The sequence below is a fragment of the Cuculus canorus genome, chromosome 6, assembly GCF_017976375.1.
Source record: "Cuculus canorus isolate bCucCan1 chromosome 6, bCucCan1.pri, whole genome shotgun sequence".
NCBI classification, from domain to species: Eukaryota; Metazoa; Chordata; class Aves; order Cuculiformes; family Cuculidae; genus Cuculus; species Cuculus canorus.
This window is the reverse complement of record NC_071406.1, coordinates 4,685,301-4,703,929: the sequence shown is the minus strand read 5'-3', so window position 1 is coordinate 4,703,929 and position 18,629 is coordinate 4,685,301. Positions and strand designations below refer to the sequence as shown.

The 18,629-nt window shown below is 38.2% G+C and overlaps 1 protein-coding gene across 4 annotated transcripts in view; it reads left to right on the top strand.

The window, feature by feature from the left end:
- Window positions 1–18,629, top strand: part of ARHGAP15 (Rho GTPase activating protein 15) — a 329,586-nt gene that overhangs the window by 158,166 nt on the left and 152,791 nt on the right. For all 4 annotated transcript variants that reach the window (XM_054069943.1, XM_009558976.2, XM_054069945.1 and 1 more), the window contains 2 exons: window positions 10,263–10,361; window positions 12,272–12,398. In XM_054069943.1, the coding sequence (XP_053925918.1) occupies window positions 10,263–10,361; window positions 12,272–12,398 (226 nt within the window). The remainder of the gene's footprint in view (window positions 1–10,262; window positions 10,362–12,271; window positions 12,399–18,629) is intronic.

Here is an 18,629-nt window from a genome sequence, read left to right as displayed (position 1 = left end):
GGAAAAATGGAGTTTTTCAGTTTTTCTGCATGCCACATCACATTGTGGCGCATCCCTCCAGATTGTCCAGCGCGATAGCCAGAAGCTTGACTGACAGATGTCAAAGTGTACATCATGCTCTAATGTATGAGAGAAGTCTATGTTATTAAAAACATACACATACCTGGTAAAACTATACTTACTTTTAAAATAAAGTATTTGCTTCTAAAGTTTGGTATTTGGTATAACCTACTGCATACCAGAAACTCAAAGATCTAGAGAGTGAGTATGAGTTTCTTATCTTTTTCCCAATTTCATTGTACTTCTTAAAAAGCAATACGTTACAGAATCAATCAAAGTAGGTTATCTTGTTTGTGAGCTACATATTTAAATATTTCAGTAGTTTTTCACCCATTTAACACTAGCTGACTACATTCATTTAGTGTAAGAAAATCACTGAGTTCTGAGCTATAATCTCCTTCCCTTGAAAAAGCTCCCCTTAGACACCTATTGAAAAAATAATTTGATATTTTGGTTATGTGATATTTTTAAATAACATTTTGCGTAACCTTCTGTCACTACTACGCTACTACATAGAGCTGATAAATTTAAAGGTCAGTGCATTTCCAGTTCTGTCAGTGCCATTCCAGAATGACTAAAGAAAAGTCCCGACTCCAGCACTTGAAAACTGGTTTGAAACTATAATTAGAATACGGAGTCATACAAAATTCAATTGTTTTTTCAGATTACAATTATTTCTAATTCTAAAAATTAGAAGGTGTTATTCTTTGAATAAAACACTTGTCCATACTGTCTATGCCGTGATGCTATTTATTATATAAAATAACTTTAACCTCAAATGAAAAAAACCCAAACCCACAACTGTGCAAGAAAGCTTCAGAGTCTACCATCCTCTTAGGAACTGTGTTTGAAATATCCATCTTCTCCTCTACTTAGTTAAGAGCTGTATGTATGATATCACCCGTGAAAGTTTTCTGGCAAGGTTGTGACTCCTTTAAATACTAGTGTTCAGATAAGTGACAAAATGTATTCACCTTTGTCCTAAATCACAGCAGCATCATTTTTATTAAAACACTAAACAATTTTTTAAATAGAAATCTCTTCAGTTGCTGTAGTTGGAAATGTTTGTTTTCTTAAACGGATATAATTGCCTTATTGAAAACATTTTTCGTCCTGCTTAGCATTTCCTAATATTTACATTCAAATGAAGATGGAAAGAGCCAAACCAAAGACGTTATGCATTGTTTGTTCCCTGCATGCGAGGAAAGATGATAACCATTATATTTTTCCTGCCTGCAACACTTAGGAACTTGACGCAGCTGGCAGAGTATACGTTCAGATCATGAACCAACTTTGATGTTTTACATTGTTATTAAACAATAGCTGGCATGGTCAAGTAGCAGCAGGATATTACACTTACTGTCCAGTAGACCTGTTTTTATAGAAAGAGACCTCCTGCCTCCTTGCCCCAGGCCGTAGAGATGGTGGTTTGGATCTCGAGCAGTAGGAGGATTCTTGTGTTGTCGTATTGGCTTCTGGCAAGTTAATAAAATAATGTAAACAGCTATTTTGGAAAATGATCTCATGTTCTACGTGCTCAGTACAAAGAGAGGTTCTGAGTCATGAAAAAAAAAGACAAAAGAAAAAGAAAATATCCGAATGAAAAGAAAATGCTAAGTATAACAATGAAAAATCCCATTCGGTACTGCTGTTTCATCTCTAAGAGGTGCTTTATTCAACAGTAGGTATCAATCCCCACAAGTAACATCTGCTATCAGAGGATTTGCAGGTACACCTTTGTTCGCTGCTAGCTGAATTTGTGTCAGTATTATAATTCAGCAGATTTCTGCTTTTCACTCAAACCAGGATTAGCACTGGCTTGGGCTGGAGGGCATTCAAGCTGCTGTTCTTCTTTTAGCTATATTTCTCTGTAAACATCTAATTGTTTCAAAAAAGTGATGTACAGTATGCAAAAACCTGAATTCAATGCAAATAAGTCTGTGAAGCTCCAAAGTTAACAGGTGTTCTCATTAGTGTAAGTAGACAAGGAACGATTCTTGAATGTTTTATAAACACTTATAATCATGGCCAAATTCGTTACAATAAGTATAACGATACTTACAGCAACATCTCTTTTTACTTATTGTGCAGTCTCAGCACTTATTAATAGGAGACATGTGTCAGTAGATGAAATGCTAAAAGCCAGTACCGGCTTCTGCCTGCAAATAATGTAGCTGCAAAATGCTCTGCTACCAATGAATAAATTCCTGGCTAAAATAAGAATTGGCAAAATGAAATCTTTACGCATAGCACATATATATTTTAAATATATATCTTTGCTTGTACTGGAAGTAGAGCGTTCATTGTCCCTTTGATATTTTTGTTTGTTACAAGGACTTATGTTGAGTCTCACTCACATACATCATAAAGTGTTATAACATGCATATAAAATTGGACAGGAGGACCATTCATCACTAGGTATTGTCCAGCTGGTAAAACTAAGAAAGACGGGACTTCTCTAAGAAACCGTTGCCGATAGCTCTGTGTGTGGCTGTGTAATATATGACTTTAGATTGCAAAGGCAATAACAGTAAAATATTACCCCAAGGAGAAAAGTAGCTTGCAGTAGGTATTCATACATTGCCTTTAGTCTTCATCTGTGGACAAAATGTGCAATTGTCTATTCCCGCTATGCACAGGCACAACTGAGCTGTGTCTTAATTATTATCTCTTGCTTCTCTACTTTGAGCTAGTTTTGGGGGTACTTCTTTCTCACTTCTGGAGTCTGGTGACTTTCATCTCCCCCAGCTTTGGCTAAATGGCTGGCAGAAGCTCGTCTTTCCTGCTCCCGTGGCAAGCAGAGTTCAGTATGGTCCAGGGATACATGGAAGGCTGCACACAGGTGTCTGACATGTAGGATGGACATCTGCTGCCTTGACTCGCATTTTCCTTTTTGTTCTTTGCCCTCCAAAGGAAACCCCTGTTTTTCAGAGGCCATTCCAAGTAGTTCAACTGTCTCTCATGCAGGGCATAACACCAGTGTAGCAGATCCGCAGGAAATAGCTCCTCCAGGTACACCCCTTGGGTGTTTAGCAGAATATACTCACTCTTCTCCTTTGTTCAAACAGCATGTATTTCCTTTTCACACATCTCCAAAGGCAGCAAGAAATAAGACCCCAACTGATGGGTGAAAAAGCTGCTCCTTGAAGTCAATGAAAGCGTCCCAGCAGCCCTGGCAGAGCACTGGACCTTTCCTCCTTCAGGGAGGCTCTGTGGGCTCTCCAGCCTGACCTCCTCTCCAAATCTAAGAAGTCTTGGGTTTTGGTCAAGGCCTAATCAGCTTTAATCATGACCTCTTATGCATTCAGTGTCTTCCTTACAAGTGATATCAGTTCTACTGCAACCCAGGTGCTTCGCACCCAGGAAGGGAAGGAAAAGATTTGCCTTGTAGTGCAGAGAGAAGATCTGCTTCTCTCCTTGCTTATATAAATATAATTCAATAGAAACTGGAATGCGCTATTTCATTGGACACCTGAAAGGAAACATTAGACCCAGACAGTTCTGAAGTTCATTACTTTCTTACTAAATTATGTTGAATGACTCTGTCCTAGGAACTTACCAGGAAAAAAGTTATTTATTCATCACAGGTACAAAGCAGTTTAATTGAAAAATTTGTTCTTTCTTGGGAATTTGACCGCAGACCTCTGATCTCTGAATCCACTCCAGAGCCATTGACGTGTATACCCCAAACACGAGGTTAATGTCACTAAAAAGCAACATACTTGTACCTGAGCAGGCTGCTTTGATATGATGACCCCACAAAGGTTCCTAGAGGATGGATGTGCAAATCAGTCACACCACAAGGCAACGCAACTGAAGGGATTTCTTCTAAACATCTGGCAACAATTGGTCTTACTAATATTGCAGAAGTTGTGAAAATACAGGATTTGTTTGTTGCCTCTTTGCAATGCTTGGTTTTCACAGTCGTTTTTAGAGAGACAGAAAAAACAGGGCAATTATGAGGTTCAACGCCTTTAGATATGTAGAGCATTTTCTGTTGTTTAAAACATATATTCCCAAAGAAAGTATAAAACATTTTTCCAACTTGCAAAGTTTTTGCAGTCTATCATTTAAATTACTTAAATAAAGGGAGCTTTACTACTCCCAAAAGCTGAGAATATAACACCCGCCATGCATATTAGCTTGATCTTTTTGACAGACCAGAAAAGTGTTTGTGTGTGCCAATTAAAACAAAAATGGATCCCCAGTGGCTTGTTCCTCACACGACTTCTGAAGACTGCTATCATTGTATGCCGGGGTAACCCTGGATAAGGCGGCTATCCAAAGTAAACAAACTTTTCAAAACTTTCATGACAGATGGGGGTTACAAATGCATTTTAATAAGAAAGTTGCCAAAGCAACTTTTTTGCAATCAGCATATATTTACTTAACATCTAGCAACATTGGGAACACAAGGCAGATACTTTCTCACAATTTTTTTAACAAATATCATTTTTTTTGAAGGATTGGTTGAAGACCTTTTCTTTCAAGCTGATATTTCCCCATCACTTCAATGTTAACTTTGCTCAACATCCAAAGGACTGCGAGCTTGGTAAAGCCAGACTGTAATATGAGACAGACAATCTGCTTGATAATGAAATTTCTTTGTTAGTCATAAACATCTTAGAATCCTTTAAGTAACTTAACTATCAGCATAACCATGACCACCTCTGTTTCATAGGTGAATCATAGAATGGATATATGATACAGTATGGATATAATGCAGCTCAATACTGATCTTTTTTGTTTTCTTTTATTATGCTTCTTGACTATTAGACTCTCAGCTCACTAGAGTACAGCGCAGAGAGATATTTTATTTATCCTTTCTACTGCTTGCTCATTCAGCATAAACAAGGCCAAGAGACTGGATTATCTGTGAGAAAGAATTTAAGATCAGCTTCCAGAAATGCAGTTAGACTTTTGACATGTTTTTAAAAACTTACATCTCTCTGTCCCTGTTTAATTCAAATCCAGTTAATTAAACCACTAAGGAGCATAGTGTCTCCCAACTTTAATTAATTCTACTTCTTCTGTGGGTGTGGACACATGAGTATCTACATTTTATGTATTTATTCTCAAGCTATATTATATTCTAATTATATTCCCTTTTTTAAAGACTATTTAGAAAGAAAGAGAGAATTCTTGATCTTCTTTCTTTCTTATTTTATTTTTTTCCTTTCTTTATGACTCTTTTCCTACCTACCTTTTCCCAGCCCTGACAGCCATGCAGATGGAAAGTGGTGTGTCCTGTGTTACATGGGCTGGGTAGCTAGGTCCCATCCTACAAAAAAATCTCAGGAAAATAGAAGGAAAAGCCTAAATTCCTCTTTATTGTGGGGAATGAGGATGATTAACATGACCAGAAAAGAAAAAACCACAAAACCTTGCGAGAGCAAGGTGAGATGAAGGGAGCAGCAAGAGGGGGGAAGAGTGTTAGCTTTCGAGCTAGAAATGCTCTGGTGACTCACTTTTCCTTTTTTCCCTGCACATATCAGGGGCAGCAATCCCAATGCACAGTGCGACAGCAAGAACACACTTTATTGAATTTCTGCACAAGGAGGTATCTGTCAATCCAAGTTTAAATCCCTTAGTGTTCACCACAAGATGTGGGAGTCCCAGGTGACATCAAAGTTTAGGTTTTCTGCACTGGATTCTGCACTGGATTAATGTCTGGTGAAGTTTCTACAGGATAGAAATGTCCAATAATCCAATGTTGAATCATTGGGGTAGGTTGTATGAAGCTTTACCCCAATAGTCCAGCTTTGTTTTTCTGGATGTCCCACTTCCAGAAGGACTGGAGCAATGGATTGTTTCAGTATTTGTCTGAAATAAGAACTGTGTGGTGCTTTCTTGGTGGCTGTACGTGAGCTATACACGAGCCATGCACTTCCTAAACTGCTTGCTTTCTTCCTTCTTGCTGCAGAGCAGAGACTGTGAAGGGTTTTGTGCTGCATTTCCCCTTCCCCATAGGATTCTTCATTTCCTGTATTAAAGTTTGTTCTCTGCATTGTCTGAAAATAGTTCATCACTGCAAATAATAGTTATGGCCACCAGAGATGCATAAGTACACTTTGAAGTGAGTGAATCAATAATACGGTTTTGTATTTTTGTTTTGCTGTGTGAATTTATCCATATCTCCATAGAGTGCCTATCAGTAGGGTTGCTAAAATTGCCTCCATCCCTGTTCTGCAGCTAAAATAAATATACGAAACAGATGTATCTATAGAAATGTATATTGGTGAAGAACTAGAGGGATAGCACAGAGGAGACTTTTTGTTTCACAGCAATGCGGTAGTGCCAAGACCAAAGTTTGTAGGGAGACTATGGACAGAAAGCCCATGGCTTATCCCCTGTCACTTTCCTGGCTTTTATTTCCTATTTTCTATCAGTATATTGCGAAAGGGAAGAATCTCTGAGACACACTCTAGAAGGTCATCTAGGTGATTTGTTAAGGTTTGGAAGTCCTGGAGGAACATAGCCATGCATGGCACCATAGCGTGTCCAAGAACTCAAACTAGCACAGGAAAAATAGATGATTCGTAGGATTTTTCAGAACTGTTAATCCTGGGTAGGATCCAAGGCATATTTATGTATTATAAAATGATAACGGTATTAAATACATACAGTGTCCCCGTATTTCCTGGAGCTATATAGGTCTCTTTTTGTTTAATAACTAGGATCTTGTTGAACATAACCTTGGTACATCATTATGGTGACTTGCAAAAGCTCACTTTTTCACTTGCAGCTTTATAAGGCGACAAGAGAAATCCTTAATAAGGCTCAAGTAGAATATTAGAAAAAGTGTTTCACACCTGCCCCTCCCCTTCCCACACTTTGTTGGCAGCCCAGCAGTGTATTGAATTTAACACACATTTACCTGCGGTGAGCCGATATTTTCAGAGGATCGATGCTTAACAGCAGGACTGTACTACAGTCCATTGTAAAACTACCATGTGAGTGGATTGAGCCTTTGAAGCGATTTTTCCAAGCTACTATAGCAAGAAAGAGAGAATCCGGGCGTCCTAGCACCGCTATAAGCAACCTGAAGGGCACACCCTTCACAAACAAGAGGGTTAATGTCAGTTGTCATTCCTTGTGTGTATTTATTGCCAACATCAGCAGCATAATTCTGCCTGGTAAGGTAATGCTAATTCCAGACTGTAGCCCTTGCAAAAATGATGGCAAAGAGAGAGGGAATTCAGGAAATATTTAAATAAGTGAAGTACCTGGCACAATGGAGACTGGCAGCTCTATCTACAGCACTTCATTTTAATTTTTTTTTTCAGATTTGTCTTTCATTTTTTTGTCTGGTCCCTGTTCATGTCAGCAGTGCCTGGTACAGGGATGGTGTGTTAGCACGCCTTAATATCGAAAAATTTATGCTTGTTGTTAGTTATACATCATTTAGGGCTGTGATCATAAATTGTTCAATCACAAGGTTTAGTCAAAGCTAGCATTCTTTACTGATGTCTTTTCCCAAGGGTGTTGAAAATTCGATTGTTCAAAGTGCAAATATGGTTTAGCAGTCCTTTCCAAGAACCATTTATCAGAAATCCTAAGGAGGTAATATATAAAAGTGGGATAGGAAACCTGCACATTAAATGGGATTTACCAGCCAAAGCCTTTGGAACTGCTTTCCTGTGAATGACTGGAATGGAGCAGAACAAAGTCAATTACCGACTGTAATTAAGGAGTGGATGCATTTAAACTGTAGAGAGCAGTAGCAGTCTTCTTGAAACTGTCTAGTTACTCTGAAGATTAGTCTGAGGAAAGAAAGAAAAGGACTTGAACTATGTCTTACAGAAAGTATATTTTAAATGAATTCTTTTCCTTCGATTCTATGATCTGTTTTTACAGATTTTCTCGTAAAACACTGATAATATACGATTATCAAAATAGCACATTCAGACAAAGAAACTTTCAACGTGTATTTTGCTTTGGTCTTGTTAGCAATGGAGTATCTCTTTTGCATATCATACAGTGCAAATGTTTATGCAGTGCTGAATACTTGTATTTTAATAAAGCCTGAATTTACTGAACGGAAGACTGAACTATGTTAGGTCCTTTTTAAGCCTTCAAAATACAGTAAATCTAATTATATATGTTGCTCTTACTTTGAAAATGTTATTCCATTTTATAATTTTAATAATGATTTGTTTATGCTGGGAGAGAGGCATTAGATTGAATTGTTGCCTGTGTTTAGTCTAATTCATATCTGCATGTATATACTAATAGATTGTGATATGATATGATACAATACATTTTGGACCCAAACCTTGCTCTGTGAGCCGGGCACAGAGCTGGAGGGCAGCTTTTTCAACTGGTCACCTTAAGTGAAATTTTGACTTTTTTGTTTTTCCATTTGATAAGTGGAATAATGAGTGTGTGAGCAGTGATTAACATTATGGTTGTGGATTAACAAGGGAATTCAAAATTCCCCAATAAATATCTATCCTGTGCGCTCAGGGAACAATGGGGTGGCTGGAGGTCTGCTCCTGACGGGTGCGGATGGGATGAACATCTGCAGGCGGGCAGCCTCTGAGCCCGCGCTGGGGGACCATTCCCACATTCTCTGCAGCGCTCTCACAGGATGTCTCTGCTGGCGCTGTGCTGACGGGATTTTCCTTAATGCTGATGACTTTGGAAACCTTCCTTACAGGCATTTCCTTCATAACGGGAAGGTTATAGAACAATTAATAAAATGCTGGTTTGTCTTTTTTCTTTCTTTCTTTTTTTTTTCCCTGGTCATATTTCAGTTTTAAGAAAGATTCAGGGAGTACCCAGGCTGGTGAGGATCTGTAGTTTCTTTTATCCTTTAGTAAAAACTCTTGACGTGGGGCAGATGCAGTGAAAGAGTAGCACTTCACATTGATGGATTTACATTAATAGGCTGTGCCAGGTCCTAATGGCTTTGCTCTGCTTTTCCTCACCCTTTGGTCAGAAAGAAATCTCTGTTGTCCTCTGTTTTCAGTCATTCCCTGAAAAATACCTGAAAATATTTTTGTCCCGAATAGTACCATGGCCAAAGGAGCATCCCAAGAGGCAAACTAAACTTGCATTCCCAAAACACTGAAACGCAAGAGTGCCACTCCCACGTGTGAACGGTACTGACTTTTTCTTTCACAAACAACTCTTAACAGCACAAAATAAGAAAAAAAAAAAAAAAAAGCTTTGGTTTTGGAGCTGGCAGGAGCTGAGCTCATTTGGAGCATGGCAGGATGAGCTCCTGCCCCTTGCCCAATGTAGTAGAAATGTAACCCTGCATTCACTTGTCTGCAAACACAGAACTGCTGTGGATACCACGGCCACATTGCATTAAGGCTCTGCTGAATAATCCTGGGGCAAAGCACTCTGCAGCTCTGTGCCTCGCTTTTGCCATGGGTGAAATGGTCATTTGGACCCACTGTGCGAATACCTGGAGATCTACACTGATGAAAAGATATATACGTAAAAAATAAAAGGGATGGATCATTGTTATCATAGTGGTTTATAGAAGTTCAGACCAACAGAATATGCATGCCTGTTTCCACCATATATTGTTAGGCAGTGAAACATCATTATCATGGGAATGAACATTCTTTTGATAAATATTCCCAGTGAGTGGGTCAAAAATGTAAATTTACTTTCTATTCAGACAAACTAGGGATTTCTTTCATGACAAATGTGCTCCTAATTGCTCTTCTATAGCTATCTTTGATGGTATTTATCTTTTTTTATGTGAAAAACAGTGACATTACTTGCTAAAATTCTTGGAAGTGGACTCTGGGATTTCAGGTATATAATAAATGTGTAAATTTAAGAATGGGGGTATCAGATATAAAAATATCACTAAATAGAAATGACTGAACAGCATGGGAATTAATTTGCTTATTGTTTTTATTTCTTTTCGGGATACTTTGATTCACTTTTAAACTGTGTCTTGTAACACCAAGTTTCCTGACTTCTCTTAACTTTTGTCACATTCCCATTGTTTTTGCACTATTTGTGTTCGGTGGTTGCATTGCTGAGACAGTATCTTTCTTGTTGTGACATATTCAAAACAGTTTTCAGACAGTGGTTCGAAACTCTTCGGTCACTTAGCACTCCAGGACATAATTCTTGGTACAGAGGAAAAATATTTGGGTGTGTAGGAGAGAAAATAGAAGAAAATTGTCTGTCTGGTGTGTGCTTTACTTACCTGTGTGTACCCATGCCCTTCCCAGATCACAACAGTGTCAGGAAATGAGTTCCTCTTCCAGTCGGATATCGACTTTCTCATATTGGATTGGTTCCACGCTATCAAAAATGCAATTGACAGATTGGTATGTATTTGTTTTGGCTGTTACCTTTATTAATTAAGATGTAGCATTTTCAACTTCATTTGCTTAGGCATCTCTACAGGTTTCAGGCAGTCAGCAGCTAGCTAGACATTCCTTTCTCTGAAGGATATAAAAATATGTATGCAAATCTACTAAAAAATGTCAGATAAACAAGGTTGTGGAACAAAAATGACATTTGATTCTTGCCTTGAGAAGGAACGCTACATTTATTTCTCTGAAATAACAAGGACATTGGTTTGCTGAGGGTTGTAAAAGCACACAAGCACTTAATAACTAATGAATTTTTGCATTTTCCGTTTATGCAGCCTACAGTATATAATCTTCAATAGAACTATTAATACATTTGAGCCTTTTATGATTTTTTGTATTACTTATTCACAAGAATAACTCTAGCAAATAATATTCCTTTGTAACTGATTGCTGTTATTCTCCCAGGAAGGCAGGGTTTTTTTCTACTGGAAGTAAGCAGGGCTGTATTTTATTAAAACAGTTTTTAATTACCAAACCAGATTCAGCTGTAGCTTTTTCTTTCTTTTTTTGCCACTCTCAGTACAAATTCCAAATGTCTTCCTCCTATCCCAGCTTGATCCAAACCCATATTATTTAGAGGACACTGACTATCCTTCTTCACTACGGAATACGATGAGAGAAAAACATCCCCGTTTCTTGCATTTTTCAGCGGTTTTGCTGCAGTGGGATTGCAAGAGTGGGCAGAGGCAGCCTCTTCCAAAGGGTTAATCAGAACACGGCTACTGTTTCCTTAAAGAGCTACAAACGTTAAATTACCCTGAGGCTATAATCAGCCAAGGAAAGTTTGATCTGATGATGTATGTCTTCATATTGTGCATTTCATTGGGTATGTGAGGATATTGATAACCCACAGAAGATTTTGGGGTGGAGTTTTCCATGGAGACTCAGAACACTTTTTTTTTTCTTCTTTTTTTCTTTTCTTCTTTTTTTCTTTTCTTTGCCTATTATTCAGCTGAACATCTAACAAACTTGATTTGTTATTATTAGTGCAAGTAAGGTAGAATTGTGTCTTCAGCAGCTGTGTGAGCGCACTGAACCACAGCAGCACTGGGGTACAACCAGTAAATGGTTCCAGTAGCAGAGGGCAGGGCTTCTCCAAGGGAAGGTTTGCCTTCGCTGCTGCGTGAGCGAGGCAGGATGCCACCACCAAGCACTCAGTGACCAGTTCACACACGTCATTTACTTCAGTTCTACAGCTTCGAATGAGTGTGTGCAGACTTTCAGCTTTCTAGGCCACTGGGGTGGCTGAATCTCAACTGACCAAATGACATGGGAAAAGACGTGTGTTTAGCCAAAATATCATCTCCTTTTATCTTTTCTTTCTGGTTTTTGTTTTGGTTTTTTTTTTCCCTAAAAAACTGGGACCCGTGATAGTCCCTAATTGTCACTTTCTATACCAGTGAATTAGGACAAGAGAGAAGTCCTCCCCTCTTTCTTAAGTTTAGACCAGCAGAATTCAATATCAAATTTGTAAGGATGTTTGGAACAACTGTACTGTAACCATCTAAAGCAGAAAGGCAATTTAAACAACCTTTCTCTTTGCCATCACTTGGAAACACCCTGCAATGTGGAAATCATTTTGGTCTCTAAGCCCTAAAGAAACAGACCTTTTGTTTTCCTCACTTAAATGGGAATTTATCTCAGAAATTAAGATCAGTCTGTCAGGGCCATTAAAGCTCTGCCATATGACAATTTTTGCATTACACTTTCCTTAAATTATATACTCACTGCATCACTTGCTGTGTGTGTCTGTTCGCTTTTGATTCTGCACTGGCATTCTGTAATCTCTCACTTCGTTCTTACAAATAATAATTTTATTAAAAGCATACACACTTATATAAATACATCTATTCTTTCCTCAGCCAAAAGAACGGAGTTGTACATCGAGGAATTTGGAGTTCACACTCAAAAGATCCACCAGCATCGAATTACTGAATAGCTTAGCCTCAGAATCCAAAGAGCCAAAGCCTGAACACAGAAAATCTTTAAGTAAGGCTTTTTTCTTTTCCGATATTTTTTTCTTTTTCTTGCTTTCCTTTTTAAATAACTATAAATAAGCCATTACAGGCTAAGATAATTTTTATTACAGGAAGATCTCTGAGAATTTTAAAGCTGAATATGTTCTGTGCTGATATACATAACTTGCATTTAAGTGAAGACAGCTAGTAGCTCCACACTTTTACAGGGTGATGCTCTCTCCTAAGCAAAATAAATTTGTTTGGGAGCAAAGATATTTATTTAAGCCATTCATTTTTAAAAATAAGCAACATGAATCTGATGTTAATGGTCTGTTGCAGTTGCTTTGTTTCCATTTTAGTAAAACACCTCAAATTGCAGGAGTAATTTTGTCCTTTGTATATTTATACACTGAATTGTTGAAAGACCTGACAGGTCCTCAGTAGCCAACAATCAGTGATACATCTATAATTTTATAGAAGGTAAATTCCAGGGATAAAGCTTGATTTTTGTCAGTGTGATTAGAAAAGAACGTTATCTAAATCTAGGAGGGATGTGCTTTGCTCCACTGACACTTTCCTTTTCTAGTTTGTGCCGAGATGCTCATGATATTGTGGGCAGCAGACGCAGAAGCTAATGGTGACCCTGAATCCCTCATTCAGCATTTTTTTTTTTTTTAATTTCACCCTCTCTTTCTCGTATCTTTGTTTTTCTCCTTTGTTTGGCAGGAGATTCACACACTGCTTCTATTGCAAGCGCCGTGGCAGCTTTAGACTCGCACGCTGGTACGAGATACCTTTAGGTATCGAAGTGCTGTGCAGGAATTTGCCTGCACACATTTCAGTGCAGGATCAAAGACTTAAGATGTTAAGAAAAGACTTGCGTTAAAAAGACCCAGCATAGCTATTTTTAATGATAATTACCCACACAATCATAAATATATGCACATACGCGTGCACGCTTAGACACACAAATACAAAGATTCATTAAATAGTCTCTTTTTTGCAGACCAAAGCTTTTTGTTGTTGTTTTCTTGTTCTCTTGGAGATTTGAGAGGTTTTAAGTTTTGGTTTTTTTCTTTCTGTTATAAAATATAAAGTAGCCTGAATGTAGCCTGTGAAAAATTGTCCCAATATCTTTGTACTGGGTGTTACGTTGCATTTCTCAGAGGAAGAAAAATAAGACTGAGAGCGTGGTAAGTTTTGAGGGTCTGATTCTGCTTTTCTTCTTGCTAATCGCAAAATGCCCTTAAACTGTCTTCAGCACTCGGGGATTTTTTATTTATTTATTTAGACTTCTCACATATATTTAAATGATAATTTGTCAGGCAAAACAGAAAAAGTGAATATGAGCAGTGACAGAGCTTTAGTCTACATCTCTTTTCAAACCTTAGAAAATCCTGGATAACCTCTGTTTTGTTAAAGGCTATTTAAACTATTAAAAAAAAATGTGAAAATATCTGAGGTGAAATCTCACTGAATCGAAGCTTGCATTTCAATACCGTAGATTGGCTTGCTTCTGAAATATGTATTCAGAACTTTTTTTTGGCCCCTTGAGATCAAGCAATTATGTGGAATTAGAAAAATCATATTATTCACTTACTTATTAGTAGTCTAAGCACAAACTGTATTGTCAGTTTTCTGCCTTTGGCTTTCTGTGCCCTTAATGTTCACACAAGTATCGTAGCCAGAATTATCGGCAGCTAGAGCCAAAATTGCTTTAAAAAGGCATGAGAACTGGTAATGACACATTGTTAGCAGTTAACAGGTGGTCGTTTCATTGTCCAGTTTGACTGCAGAGCACAGAGAAGACATGTGCAATATCTGCAAGTGTGTTTATGAAGTTCTTTCAAAGTTTAACGGTTTTATAATTTTTATAGTGCTCTAACATTACTGACTACTGCCAATGCCAAATCTGAAGAAAGGATGGAATTTTTTAAAGATGGCTTAAAACTCCTCCAGTTTAACACAGAAGACGAGCAACTGATGTGTGTTAGCGGGCCACAAGCACCCCTGATAATCTCTAATGAAATATTCTGACAGTTCAGACTCAACTGTATTTTCCTTCCCTACGTTTTAAGGGCTGCAAAAATATGTCCAGTTTTAAACTTGGTATTATTGTGTTGTTTGGGGTTTTTAGCAGCACAAATACCTAAAAGACAGGTACATTCTAACCAGAGTATTCCAGTAATAGGGTGACGGCCCCTAGAGACTTAGTTGCAGGAATCTGGCCTTTGTATTTAATCCTAATTGCTTCTGCTTACAGTACAAGGACAAATGGTTTTTCTCAGTTCTGCTTTTTGAGCTATAGACACTGATTTCATTGAAAATTGGGCTCAAACTGCTAAGCTCAATTTCCAAAGTTAACAGAGTGTCCATCGTCTTGGTCAGGCAGCTTTTCAGCAGCTTCTCATCCAGTTTGGATTCAACTCATGTTCTAATTGAAGTTTTCTTGAGCTACAAAAAAAACGAGGATGGCCTTGGGGAACATTAGCAAAATATGTAAACCCTCGATCCTACTCTGAAATACAAGGGAAGAGATTAGTCTTTACTTTATAATGCCTACTATCTCATTGATTTAATTTATGCAGCCAATGCTGGGTCAGAAATAATGTTTTTCACCCCAGACACCTTCTCTTTAGAAGATATATACATTTGGCACAAGGAAACTGCCTTGCAACACCACTCCTTTTAGTGCAAAGAAGTGTTGTTCTAAACTGTTAATTTTTCAAATTAGTGGTAGACTTCATAATTTCCAAGTAATTTTGTTATCATTCAGACTGTAGGTTTTTCTTATTTTTTCTCCTAAGGTTGCCAAATACCCTCCTAATTAGTACCTATCATAATTAGTTCTGCTGGTAGGTGGTCTGCCACATCAGTTTGACGCCACATGAAACCAAGCACCTGGGTGAGACTGAAAGCAGAGCTGCTGTCACAGCACATGGGAGGTAAAGGAAGGATCCATGCATTACAAGGTTCCTTGAAATTGTTCAGTTCTCCAAGAACCAAGGGATCCTACTGTGTACAGGCTATAGGACAGTCGTGTTGTGAGCAATGAAGCCAACTCCATCCTCTCCACTATGCTCAGTGTTGTTTTTTTCTGTCCGTGGTCATTTTGTGGTTTACGTTGTGGCCACCATCTGGGAATATTGCCACTCAGGAGTGACCTCTTGTGGAAGACCTTGGGCTGGAGTCACTATTGATTGTCATAGAGGATCAATTCCCCTTCTACTCCCCCTTTTCTGGATGGAAACAAACGGCTTCGCAGTAGGAAGAGTGCCCTTTGGCTACCGTATCAATCTGAGGGCTGCTCTTGTCAAAATGCACAATCACAAGCTTGATAATGCAATCCATTCCCAAAGCACTATATTTCCAACCTGTTCTCCATCATTTCCTTATGGCGTCACATTTACTCAGTTCATCACATTCTTATTAATATTTTAGGTTTCCTTGAAAGTGATGGAATTCTATTTTTATTACAAAAGCAACAAGAATAAATACTAATTGTTGTCAGTTATTTCCTTATGTAGTGGGAACAGTAGTCTGTTCCTCAGCTTTAGGTTGCCAAAGCAAAATAATTAAATATTTTAGACATTTAAAAAATCTGTGATATTAGATAAATGCAATTTGATCTCCTTGTTTGCCACATAAAAGCTGGAACTGCCTGAATTGATAAGATTGAATTGCATTATTTTTATTGTTTCTACTCGCATATTTTTCTTATCTTCAGGAACACTTTACTTAAAGCTCAGTGGTTAGCCATGCAGCCCTGTGACGATGGATCCTGGAAAATTTCTTCCATATTACAATTCAGGCTTGGGCAGCCACAACTATGGCTTTAATTCTTTTTAAAAGTAAATACATATGTATATATCTCTGTGAAAAGGAAAGTCTTTATGGGGCTGTGCACTATTTTTGCTATTCCTGATCGCTTTACTGTCTCAACAAGAGTAGCCGAGGACCAGGTCGTCATTGTGCCAGACACAATGTGACCTCCAAGTAAGACAGTTGCGGCTCTCAGCCTGAATAAGGACAAGTTGCAACAGGTGGAAAAAGCGGACAAAAGCAGGGGGTGGAGGGAAAAGTTGACAGCAAAGCCTACATGTCATGCATATTAAACAGCAGGCTTGAGATTCCTTTCCACTCTTCGTTAGGATTGAGGTCTTAGCATTAGCACCCTGGCCACAAGCCAACTCAAATAATATTTTCCTTACCTAAATTCTTCTTGCATTTTCAACAGGGAATCACGGGTCTTTTTAGTCCCAAAGGGCAATCCATCGCTTTTTGCTGCTACAGCCCTCATATACTTCCCCAGGGAACGGCTGCAGGACAGTGGCTTGGAATTTGCCTCCTTGCATCTATTTAATCAAGAAAAAAATAATGACCTCTGGATCATAATTTTGATTACCTTTAGAGGTATTTGCTACAATGTCATCTGGGCTCTGAAATCTGCTCTGGTTTCTTAAAAGATACCGTTTAAGTCAGGCACCTCATCCCTAGTATTTAGCCAAGGACTCTCTGTATGCTTTAAAATTGCCCAAAGTTGCTTTTCTTGTTTCACTCAATTTTCTTTACTTCAGAAAGCTATATTTCGAAACTTGAAGCATGGCATGTAAATATCCCTAAGTAATTACTAAACCATCCAGATTCCTCTCTGAGTGCAGTTTGTTAGATAATTAAGACTGTACAATGTGTGTGTGGAGGAAAAAAAACAGCAGCAGAAACCCATTTTGGTCCCTCAGTGGAAGTGATGGAAGAGCTGGAGAAGTCAGCAGAGCTTTAACCCTTTCTGACTCCACATGGTGATTGTTCCTCTCTTGGATCAGGCTTCTTCTGGGAGCTTGGTAGAGGGTTTAAAGTTTATCCCGCCTGTACGTGACTGGAGATTTCTGTGGCAAACACTGGGTTGCAGAGGCTATTGTTTCTCTGCAGAGGGAAGGGGTGGTTACCAGGGCACAAACACATGTATCTGCACAGATTCAGCTGTGTAATAGCAGGGAAGAGGAAAAAAAAGCCAGAAACTTATTGTGTTGAAAGCATCATTTAGAGTTCCTAGAAAAAGGCCACTTAATTACAGGCAGCGCTGAAAGAGGAGCTTGGGTGATATTTCTCTTCCTTTCTAACACATGAAGAGACCGGTAGGTTGGGAGATCTTCTCCTAGGAAGTAGTGAGAGGGTTTCCTGGCTCAGCCAAACTAGTTGAGGGCTGGATTCTGCAGGAGCTAGAGGAGTCCTTCACCCACGTAGGGTTACTTCTGTGATAAGGGGGCTAATTATAGCAGCAGAAGTGGGAAATCATTTCTTTGTTAGCTGAGGTCTGAATTCTTTCCCCTTCCCAGCCCATTTATTTCAGTTCGAAGCCAAATGGATGCTATTTAAGGAGTATTATTACATTGCAACGTTAGCGTTATGTATAGGTCAGTTTTATTACTTTTAATAAAACCAAGAAACACAAAAGCAGTGACATATATTAGTGCAGCATTACCAATGACAACAATTAAAACTGAAAGCAAAATGAATACTTATGCAAATACGCAGCTTCCTACTGCAATGTTAATTTTGTCACTCTCCAGCTTGTATGTTTGTGGCATTTATTTTTATTGCATCAACAGGAATTCAGTCAGCTTCAGATAGTGAAAAAAAGCCCACAGAAAGAAAATGCAACATGCTGCTTTTGGAGGGCAGGAGCATTCGTTTGGAGTAGAGGAACTAAACTTTCTTTTTTCGACATATTTTTACTCTCATGTTTCTCTGCAACATTTACACTAAGCATGTCTTTTGCTTAAAGCTTAGAAAAATACTGATTCAGCAACAAATAAGTAATAATATTGACATTTTGGAAGCAAAACATGCCAAACTCAGAAACAAATTGTGTCACTTCCACTGATAATAGGAGATCATGTTGCACCCAAAATCACAACTGGCTGTGACTAGTTCTCATAAAAAAATGAACCCTTCCTGAATTTGAATATCCTGTTTCCATCAATTATAATATAATGTTTCCTTAAATCTTTGTTTTATTTCTAGTTCATTTTCCAAAATCCTTCCAGAGTTTACTATTTGGGTTGAAAAAGCATATTTTCAAATTGGGCATGACCAACTTCCATATAAACGTTTGGCAGGAAAATCAGTGCATGTTCACTTAATTCATTTTTATTGAACCAAGTCCAGATTTTTAGTCAGGAAAAAGTAAGATATTAATCATATCTGAGCAGGATCATTAAATTTTCCTTTACCTACTAGAACAGCAGGGTCATTATAGAAC